Source organism: Pteropus vampyrus, unplaced genomic scaffold (genome assembly GCF_000151845.1).
Source record: "Pteropus vampyrus isolate Shadow unplaced genomic scaffold, Pvam_2.0 Scaffold71, whole genome shotgun sequence".
Classification (NCBI taxonomy): Eukaryota; Metazoa; Chordata; class Mammalia; order Chiroptera; family Pteropodidae; genus Pteropus; species Pteropus vampyrus.
The window spans coordinates 6,001,348-6,013,169 of record NW_011888852.1 but is presented as its reverse complement, the minus strand read 5'-3'; the positions used below and the strand labels follow the sequence as shown (position 1 = coordinate 6,013,169).

The 11,822-nt window shown below is 32.7% G+C and overlaps 1 protein-coding gene across 4 annotated transcripts in view; it reads left to right on the top strand.

The window, feature by feature from the left end:
• The window catches only part of TRPC4 (transient receptor potential cation channel subfamily C member 4), a 223,809-nt gene that overhangs the window by 105,968 nt on the left and 106,019 nt on the right, over positions 1-11,822 (top strand). For 3 of the 4 annotated variants that reach the window (XM_011361850.1, XM_011361852.2, XM_011361854.2), the window contains exon 3: positions 9,196-9,714. The exons of the other annotated variant lie outside the window; for it this stretch is intronic. In XM_011361850.1, the coding sequence (XP_011360152.1) occupies positions 9,196-9,714 (519 nt within the window). The remainder of the gene's footprint in view (positions 1-9,195; positions 9,715-11,822) is intronic. 4 annotated transcript variants of the gene reach the window in all.

Genomic DNA, 11,822 nt, shown 5'->3' with positions numbered 1-11,822 from the left:
GGAAATAAACTCATAGATACAGAGAATATTTTGAGAGCTATTAGATGAGAGAGGGATAGTGGGGGACAAAAAAATGGCAAACGGATTAAGAGGTACAAATGAATAGTTGCAGAATAGATATGGAGATGTAGATTGTAGCATGAAGAAGATGGTTAATAATGTAGTAAATATGTAAGGAGGAAGAAGGGTACTAGATTAGGAGTGATCACTTTGTGAGTTATGTTGGATATTTGATCACTATGCTATACAACTGAAAATGGTATATTATTTTATGCCAACTACAAATGAAAAAACTCATTGAATTGTACAATGTAAATACAAGCAACTAATTGTCTATTATATTTCAATAAGCTGGAAAAAATAAAAAACAAAATCAAAAAAAGGTAAAAAAAGAAAAACACTTGTTTCTTATTTTTCAGTGTATTTTACACAATACTATTATGGTGTTGGATTTTAATAAATTAGTAAACATTTGAATTAATTTGGTTGAGAGATTTAGATTGTGCGTTCTAGTAGTCTGTCAAATATGGCAGTTATCTCTTTGTGAATATAGATTATTTCATCTTTGTTTTTCTTAATTTTCAGTCTAATGCAGTGTCATACAACAGATTCAATAAATATTTGTTGATTGAAGTATGAATATATTGTTGAATTTCAAAGAATTATAAGTCATGATAGTATTTTAAGAAAGGCGATTGTCTGAAGAAATTCATATTTTGGAACAATAATCTTTGCTGTAGAGGAGGAAAGAATTGAAGGTTCTCAATGCCTGTACTTTTCTCATAATTTAGAATGGTTTCTATTTTATAGTAATACCTTTTATAAAATCTTAGTGGCCCCTTGCTATTTTACTAAAGCTTCCATTCTATTAGTTGTTTACATATAAAGCCTTTTATTCCACAGTTCCTCCCATCTCTCTCTTCATTTTCAGAACATAAAAATAATTGATAAATAATACATTTTTCTGCCTTTGTATTGATCTTAGATTAACTATTACATACATTTAATACTCATCATCTGTCCTTTTCTCAGTTCTGCATCATTTCATCCCCTAGTAGATTCTACAGGAAGGCCATGTGAGCATAGCATTACCTGAATCCTTGCATATTTAAAACTAGTTTTTCTAAATGAACTCAGATGTGCTAGGAAAATGCAACTTATACAAACTGACCCTATAACTGATAGAAAGGCCAAACAGACTAATTTTCGTATAATAATTAGGAAAAGTTACTGAATAAATATCCCAAGCACTGATGATTTTACGGGGTAATTTTTTAATTAAATTTATTTAGGTAACATTGATTAATAAAATTATATATGTTTCAACTGTACAAATCAATAATACATCATATGTATATTGCATTGTATGTTCACCACCCAAAGTTAAGTTTCCTGTAGTCACTATATATTTGACCTTCTTTACTCTTATCTACTTGCCCCACTCCACCCCTTCCCTCTGGTAACAGCTAAACTATTGTCCATGTTCATGAGTCTCTGTCTTGTTCATTTGTTGCTTTCAGTTTTATATTCTACATATATTGATATCATATAGTTAATTTTTTCTGTCTGACTTATTTCACTTTGCATGATAATCTCAAGATCCATCCATGTTATCACGAATGGCAATATTTCATCTTTTCTTATGGCTGAGTAATATTACATTGTAGATATGTACCACATCTTCTATATACAATCACCTATCAAAGGGCACTTCAGTTGTTTCCATGTCTTAGTCACTGTGAATAATGCTGCTATGAACATCAAGGTGCATATAACTTTTTGAATAAATGTTTTCAAATTTGGAGGGACATATCCAGAAGAGAGATTTCTTGGTCATATGGTAATTCTATTCTAAATTTTTTGAGGAACCTCCATACTGTTCTCTATAGTGGCTGTATCAATTTACACACCCACCAGCAGTATATGAGGGTTCTTTTTTACTTACAATCTTTCCAACACTTTTTATTAGTCATCCTGTTGATGATAGCTATTCTAACAGGTGTGAAGTAGTATCTCATTGTGGTTTTGTTTTACATTTCCTTAATAGATAGTGAAGTTGAGCATTTTTTAATTTCTGTTGGCCATTTGTATATCTTCCTGGAAGAAGTGTCTATTTAGGCCCTTTGCCCATTTTTAATTGGATTGCTTGTTTTTTTGTTGTTGAGTTGTATGAGTTCTTTGTATATTTGTGATATTAGCCCTTTATCAGAGACGTTATTTGTAAATATCTTCTCCCATTCAGATGGTTGCATCTGTCTTTCCGATGATTTCTTCTGCTGTGCAAAAGCTTTTTAGTTTGACAAAGGGTAATTTTGAATTTACAAAGATCAGATAATTTCAATGGTACTTATTTATTCCACAGTATTAAAAATAGAAAGATCACAATTTGGATTCTTCAAGTAGTTGACAATGAGATGTTATTTTCTAAAAATGACTTATTGGAAAATAACAACTTTGAAAGTAAAAAGAACAAAAGCAGGATTGAGAGGGGCAAGCCATTAGACCATAATGCAGACTTGATAAAAGCTTCTGCCCATGGAAATAAAGCTCAGAGGAAAATCATTAGAGTGGCCATAGCTAGACCCTTGTCTAGCCTGGTTGTTCAGTCATTGTCCTAGGCTCCAAAGTTGAAGAAGAACGTGAAGGGGTGAAAAGCTGGAGGCTGTTAGTGGCCTGTACTTGTGCAGATAGGCAGCTAGTCTTTTCTTGAAGGAAGATCTGAGGGGCATATCTCCCTGTCTTCCACGAAAGGAGAACATCCATATTCTCTTTATGAAGTAAGCATAACTCTGATACTAAAACTTGATGAAGATGGCAAAGTAAAGATTATAAATCAATCTCATTATGAGCATTGATACAAAAAAATCTAAATAAAAATATTAGCTATATTAAAATTATTATGCATTTGAACAAATGGGATTTATTTCAGGAAATTCATAATGTTTTAACATTAAGAAATTTATTAATATACTTTGCCATACTTTTAGGAGTAAGAAGAACAAGTTTGATTGATTACCTCTATAGAAGAAGAAAAGACCTAAGACAAAATTCAACACCCATTACTGTTAAAAAATAAATAAAACAATTCAAAATGACTGCTTGATATGATGAATAGCATAAATAAGTACATAGCTAGATTGATAGATAATTGGCAATGCCAAGTATAATTTCTAGTGGGCATGAAAATTAGTATAACTACTTAAGAAAACTATTTGACCCAAAAATTCCATTTCTAGATACAAGATTAACAGACATAAACAAAAATGTATGTAGGAGCAATATTCTTAATAACCTCAGACTTGTAACCACACAGATGTTATCAATAATAGAATGATAAACAAATTGTGCTATATTCATAAATCTAAATATTATGCAGAATTAAATTAAAAATCATTTCTACTGATAAAATAATGTATTTTAAAGAGCTAATGTTGAACAAAGAAAGCTAGACTTAAAAAGTTCATACTCTTTAATTTATACCAAGTTCATACTCTTTAATTTATACCAAGATACGAGAAAGTAATCTATGATAATAGTTAGATTTATGACTACAAAATATAGTGACTGTGAGGTGACAAGAAGGCGATACCTGAGATGCAGGCACTTTTTAAAATTTTATCTGGAATGTGTCACACAGGTGTGTTCACATTTAAAAAGCTGTCAACTGTACATTAATATTTGTACATTTTATTGTATTATGTTATACCTCAATAAGTTCAAATTAATAATTAAAACAATAACAAAATATATTGAATAAAATAAAGGACAGATTCATGGGTCCACAGTAATACCCAATAATAAAAAGGAGTAGAGGGCAAAATTTTATGTATAGAAGAATGAAAGTTAGTAAATGTAGAAGCAATGATAAAATAAGAAAATCTCCAATTTTTAAACATCATGTAATAATTGATTCAGTCATGTGATTAGTACTCAATAACAGAAAAAATTTTAAGTGTTTTTGTTTTCTTATTATTTTTTAATGGAATGAAATAGGCCCCAACACCTGCCCTCTGGGACCTGGATATAATCTAATGTGTGCCTGCTCACTGGATGCTCAGAGTCCCAGCACACTCCTAAGGAACAAACAGATCCCAATGTTTAGTGGTGTATGACCAGCTGAGCAATAGGCAGTTAATGGTAAAGACAACATATAATTTGTTGATTAATTTACAAAATATTTTAGAGTAAGAGGAAACTCCAAAATAATTAAAATTAAATAATTATAAAATTAAATAATTTTGACTAATAAATTATTGTTTATTTTAGTGGTCCTATACAGTAGTTCCATTTAAAAATGATTTTCAAAAATAAAAATTACTGCAAAAAATAAAATTAGAGGTGTTCATATATTTAAAAAATTATAAATTCATAATGATTTATTTAGTATTAAAACTTATAAACAATATTTATTCTTATTTATTCTCACATATTTTAATCAATTATTTAATATATCTTTATTTAACATAATGACAGATAGGTATTTTTTTTCTGAAAAATGCATGCTTTTCAATATGTTCATATTATATTATGTTTTTATAAAACTTCTTGAAAAATTCTTCAAATTTTTATTTGATAGTTAATAAAATGTTGACAATTTTAAAAGGCATAGATTTCTATGCCTTTTAAATTGTATCTGTATGGGGTATATACATTTATTATAAGAACTTATTTACTTAAAGTTTTGTTTTCCCTAAATGTCTGCCATAGAAAATACTTATAGTTAAAGATTACCTCTTGTTCAGTTTTGATTAATGTATTTTTTCTTTTTGTAATAAATATATTATTAAATTTTCCATTAATGCTATCTTTAAAATAGACTACTTAAAAAATAAAGATGTATGTATTGAATGTGCTTGAATGTAAAAGACTATTTCAACAGCCACTTAGGTTCCTCTAATATTTATAAGCACATTTAAAAAATAGTGTTTGTTACTATCTTCATTATCAACTAACTGCATATATTTCAAATAGATAATTTTATCCTTTTAATCCTTATATAGTGTTTCTGATAAAATAAATGGATATTTTAAATGGCCAGATGGATTAAAAACATACAGGTTTTATTATTCACTTATAAAGCTTACACCTCTACTTAAAAGTAGTATGATTAAAGTTTCATATGAGTATTGGTTTTCTCTACATGGTTGTTTTCTTTTTGATCCTGTTGTGGTTTCCTTCATATTTTACTAGCAGCATATTTTAATATAACATGTGTCATCATTTTTTTCTGCCATGCCTGCTAAACTTATCCTTATGTAGCTTTTATTTTCATAGATGCCACTATGACTTTTTGCCAGCAGGAATAAATATTAAACCAAATATCGTAAATCATCATGGTGTAGCTCATACAGGCTTGGGTGTCAGACAGGTGGACCTCGGCTTAAAGAGCAGGCCTTTCACTTACTTGCTGAGTGTCCTCATCTATAATATGTGAATAACAAATGGTAGAGGTTAATGTGTCTAGCAGATACTTACTAAATAGTGCCTATTATATTATTTTCCTCATTACTGTTCCTGGAGTATAATTCAAAAGAAATTGTACATAAACACACAGATGACCTGATTCACTGGGGAACATAAAACAATGATATTAACAAAGCAGCACCTCTTATCTTGAAAATATACCATAGAGGGATAGTGAAACCAAAAAGCATGAAGCTAGTCCTCTTTTGTTCTGCTACCATTTTTAATCATATATCGGATGTTAGGAATGCAGGAGATAAAATACAAATTTAAAAAAAAAAAACTGAAGAATTAAAAGACTTCTATTGCAGAGGAAATCTTAGTTTTAAAACAAATCACTAACTATTTTTTCAATGTATTACTTGATTATTTATGAAGTCAACATCTCTGGGAAAGAAAAGTAGATTGTCAGTCAGAAAAATAAGTTGGGAGCAAGAAAGATTGTAATCAAATAAAGAGTTTCCATAGCCACTTATTTTAAGATTTCGTAAATCAAATATCAGTATAACTATACTTCAGGTCAAGATGGCAGAGTAGGTAGATGCTGTGTTCACCTCCTCCCATGACTTCATCAAAATTACAATTAAATTATAAAACAATTACCCTGGAGAACCATCTGAAGACTAGCTAAATGGAACTCCTATAACTAAGGATATAAAGAAGAGGCAATATCAAGACTGATAGGAGAGGCCGAGATGCAAAATGGCTGGTCCCTATTATCAACTCATGTGGCAGTTGAGAATTGGGAGAAATATTTCTGCTGTCAAGGTAACCTCTGAGGAATGAGAAGTCCCAGCATTACACCAGGCTCCCCAGCTCAGTGCTGGGAAGAGGAGACCCCACATTTGGCTGTGAAAATCAGCAGGAACTCTATCCAGGTGAGAGGGAGGGCTACTGTAGACCCAGGTGTCCTCTTAAAGAGCTCAAGCACAGACTCACTTGCTCACAAACACTCGCTCTAAGCTCCAGTCTAGGGATAGCAGCTTGAAAAACACCAAGAACATGTGGGGAGAAACTGAATTGTGTCGCTTCAGAATGAGGGCTGTGAGGGCAGCCACCATTGTTCTTGTGTTGACCCTTCCTCCAATACAGCCTGAAGGTACAGGCAGGCAGAAACCAAGTCTGAACCTGCATTATCTTGGTGAACACCACTTGCCCCACCCTGGTGACTCCCTGAGACCCCACCCTACCTAACTCGCATACTCTCCAAGCCTCTTTTAGTTACCGTTCCCCATAGGCAGCTGGCCTCAGCCCTTGCTGAAGACTTTCCTTAAAATTCTCAAAGATCCAGGGGCCCCAGACAGGCAGCGGCTGACCTCAGCATGCCAATCTCTTCTGAGCCTTTTGCTGAGTGGCCCCAGTCCCAGTACTAGTGGCAGCCCACTTCGGTTCATAGCGTTGCCTTTCGCACATGCCTCTAGGATCAACACAAGCAGCTACCCACCTCAAATCACTTTCTGCTCTAGCCAGAGGATCCTGAGTAGGACACAGATTGTGGCAGACCTAGGTCAGCACGAGAGACATTCCCAAGAGTCCCCAGAACCAAGGCACCCGATGGCCAGTTTCAGACCACAATGGAGCACCATCTGATTAGTTCCACAAATGGCACACCAAAAGGGTTGACTCGGCAGGCACCAGAGCCCCACTAAGGTAAATTCTGCTCTGTGGGGTTAGCTCCCCTTCACAGCAGCTCTTCTACTGTGGTCCTGACCAGTCATTACAGCCAGTCAAGGTTCAACTACAACAAGCGGTCATATACAATCCACATAATTCACAGTCCTAGAGCATCCGGCTCAGGTGACCAGGAAAGACTGTGCCCCTGGGCCCCACAGGACACCTACTATATAAGGCCACCCTGCCAAGACTGGGAGACATAGCAGATCTACCTAATACATAGAGGAAAAAAAAAAAAAAAAAACACAGGGAGGCAGCCAAAATGAGAAAACAAAGAAAAATTTTCCAAATGAAAGAACAGGTGAAAACTCCAGCAAAAGAACTAAACAAAATGGAAGTACACAATCTACCAGATGCAGAGGTCAAAACAATGGTTTAAGGATGCTTAATGAATTTAGGGGAAGAATAGATGAACTCAGTGAGGACTTCACAAAGACCTAGTGAGCATAAAAAAAGGACATAGAAACCTAAAAAAAAAAAAAAAAAAGAATCAATCAGAAATGAAGAATACAATAAGTGAAGTGAAGAATACACTAAAAGGAATGAACAAAAGACTAGATGGAGCAGAGGATTGAATCAGTGACTTGGAAGACACAGTAGCTCAAAACACCCAATCAGAATAGCAAAAAGAAAAAAATAATTTTAAAAATGAGGATTGTTCAAGGGACCTCTGGGACATGAAGTATGCCAATATCCACATCATAGAGGCACTGCCAGGGGGAAGAGAGAGAGCAAGAAATTGAACACCTATTTGGAGAAATAATAATGAAAAACTTTTCTAACCTGGTGAAGAAAATAGACATATACGTCCAGGAAGCATAGAGGGTCCCAAACAAAATGAAACCAAACAGGCTCACAAGATATATCATAAATAGTTAAAATGCCAAAGGTTAAAGACATAGAATCCTAAAATCAGCAAGAGAAACGTAATTAGTTACTTACAATGGAGCGCCTATAAGATTGTCAGCTGATTTCTCAACAGAAACTTTGCAGGCCAGAAGAGATTGGCTTGAAATAGTCAAAGTGATTAAAACCAAGGACCTACAACCAAAACGCCTCTATTCAGCAAGGCTATCATTCGGAATCAAAGGAAAAATAAAAAGCTCACAGGCAAGAAAAAGCTAAACAAATTTATCACCACCATATCAGTCTTATAAGAAATGTTAAAGGAACTTTTTAAAGAAGAAGGAACCAAAAAAAAAAGAACATAAATATGAATAATAAAATGGCAATAACTACATACTATCAATAATCACTTTAAATTTAAATAGATTAAATGTGCCAATCAAAAGACATAGGATGGCTGAATTAATAAGAAAACAAGACCCTTACATATGCTGTCTACAAGAGACTTCAGATCACCACACACACACACACATACTGAAAGTAAAGGAATGAAAAAAGATATTTCATGCAAATAAAAAAGGAAAAAAAAGCTGAGGTAGCAATATTTATATCAGACAAAATAGACTTTAAAACAAAGACTATAACAAAGGACAAAGATAGTTCATAATGATACACTTTGTACACTTAATCTTTTTGAATATTGTTAAAGTGCCTCATCTGAAGTATTACTGGAGATAATAGTAAACAGTTTTTTGAGACTATTTATACTTGAAAATTAAAAAACCCAATGACAGTAATTTTATATTTGTAAAGGACTGGGTATCACATTTATATCATTTATGTGAATTTTCAACAACTCAGTTGGTTGCATTATACAAACATTCCTTAACTGTTCAAATTGTAAATGGTGAAAAATGAACGTTAATGAATGTTTCACTATGAGAAGTTTTACAAAGAAACATAGATAGTGACATTATTTAAATTTAAAAATGATTGCATAAGATACTGGAATTCAGATTAAAGAAAGAATAAAGTTATTTTTTCTCTAATTTTCTCTTGTTTTTTGGGGAGAAGAAAAAGTCATATCTCTCCTGTAAAAGACTGGCAAAATTTATGAACCTTGTTCAACATTGCGATGGCACGCTGTTTGAAATTCACAGGCTTGAACAAATGGATAAATATTCATCACTTCTGTTTTTCTCTTTTTTCTAGGTGCCTCCCATACTCCTTGACAAGCAGTTCTCTGAATTTACTCCGGACATTACACCAATCATTTTGGCAGCTCACACTAATAATTATGAGATAATAAAACTTTTAGTTCAGAAAGGAGTCTCAGTGCCCAGACCCCATGAGGTCCGCTGTAACTGCGTTGAATGCGTCTCCAGTTCAGATGTGGATAGCCTCCGCCACTCACGCTCCAGACTCAACATTTACAAGGCCTTGGCCAGCCCCTCTCTCATTGCACTATCAAGCGAAGATCCTTTTCTCACAGCTTTTCAGTTAAGTTGGGAGCTTCAGGAATTGAGCAAGGTGGAAAATGAATTCAAGTCAGAGTATGAGGAGCTGTCACGACAGTGTAAACAATTTGCTAAGGACCTACTGGATCAGACAAGAAGTTCTAGAGAACTAGAAATTATTCTTAATTATCGAGATGACAATAGTCTCATAGAAGAACAAAGTGGAAATGACCTTGCAAGACTAAAATTGGCGATTAAGTACCGTCAGAAAGAGGTGAGTGTTGCCAGACTTTATCCATAAAAATGCTATAGCATTTAATCATAGTGCAGTAAACTGGTACTCGAAAATTAGGTTTAGATTTTAAAGCATTTCTTTTTAACTATAAGCAGATGATATTTATTGCTTGATATTTATTAGCCATATCAATTATTTTGAAATACTTTGAAAGTGGTAATAAGTGGTTTAATAATTGGTGGTGGTTTTGGTATCTCTGTTAAAATGGACATATTTACTTTGACATAATGAAAAAACTAATAGATTTTTAGAATCTCCAGACAGAGTTCTGGTACTCTCATTTATGTCTTGTTACTATAGAGGGTCACTAAGATCTCTGTGAGTTTCAGTTTTCTCCTGTGCTTAATGGATTTAATATTTATAACATTTGATTATATACCTATATTTATTTATACATATAAAATATTTCCGTCGCAAATTTGTAGAAAGGGTAAACTGTATGGATGTGTATGAAGGCTCTTAATGAATTTTAAGGTATTACATTAATAAAATACATTAGGAATTATTAATAAAGTAAAAGACTTTAGTCCAAGAGCAGATAAAAATATTAGAACTTCTCTCATGTCTGGCTTAGTCTCTTGATTTATTAGTTTTAAGAAGTTAAGGAAGTTAATAACAAGAGAGTAATAAATTTCTCATGAAAATTCATGGATTTGAAGTATGAAATAAGGAAATTCAAATCTATTACACTTATCCAGCAGAGTTGTGTTTTTGTTTCCATTGCTGTTTGATTGGAGTGAGTACTCAAAAAACTGTTTACTTTTATCTCCAGAAAATATTGGTTCTCTGATCATTCTTAAATTATAGTAATTATTAATTCCAGAACAACAATTGAGGGAGAAAAAAACTATATGAGATTAAAAAAAAAAAAAGAAGAAGAAAATTAGACTGAATAAAAGAATGTATTCAATTTCTTTTGAACTTGGCCCTGATTATTTCTCATTAGCCCTGTATGCTTTGTCTATTGTTACTTACTAAATATTTAAGATTCAAGATACCTAAATTTGTTTCCTCACGTTTTTCCTATACTTCTTTGGCCAGTTGTCACGGGAGACTGAAATTAGTTGAAAGAAGATTTTCTCCTAACAAGGAAGAAAACACCTTTTTTTGTGTTTATTGTCACTGATTCTAAAATCACCCACTCTAGTTTGAGCCATGTCAACAGTATCAACTTCACTGATTAGAGATTCTAAAGTACAAAATATGAAAATTAAAAGCAATTATATGTATTAGCACTGATAAAATTATGTAGGATATTGACATGGCCTCAGAATTTCGGCCTGGCCTTAAATATCTATTATTAACATAATATTACACTTTTATTTATTTAGTTTTCTTTGGGGATGAGGATGTAAGGGATTGACACAATGATTACAAAGTCTTCTCTTATGATATTCTCCTGTGAATGGAGAGTAGAATAAAATTCCCAAGATGTTCAATCCATGAAATGAAACAAAGAACACAGTAGCTAGCAGCTAGATATACTCTCGTTTCACTTTTATACTCTCTGCAGTTAGTGAATCAACTCAGCCCTATTTTATACCTACTCTGATTTTGGTCTTGATATCATAACTGATTTGACTTTGCCTTTGGCCATAATGACTTATGAAAACATCAAAACAAAATATTCATAAATTCTTTTAACATACTCTCATAACCAAATGCTACAGATGATATTTAATCAACTGAAGCTGCCAAATTCTTGTTATAGGATTGTCCAAGGCAAAAAAATTAATATAAATTTATTGCATATTAACATGTTTACATTTTTACTAAAAAAAATATTTTTATATATTTTATTTATTCATTCATTTCTTTATTCATTGACTCTTTGAACATACATTTTATAGGACACATTCCAGGCTACATGCACGACATTTAAGATTTTGTGGCTTTGCCCTTGTAGAGCTCATAGTCTGTTACTGGGAGACGCTAAAATGTTAACAACCTGTGAGGTCAGTATGATCCCATTTTAAAGGAGACAAAGCAGAAACTCAAAGGATTGTTTGTCTAATATCACATACCTAGTTAGTAGGAATGACTATTTTTAGTGATTCAGAAACAAAACAGAGAGCACTATATTTTTT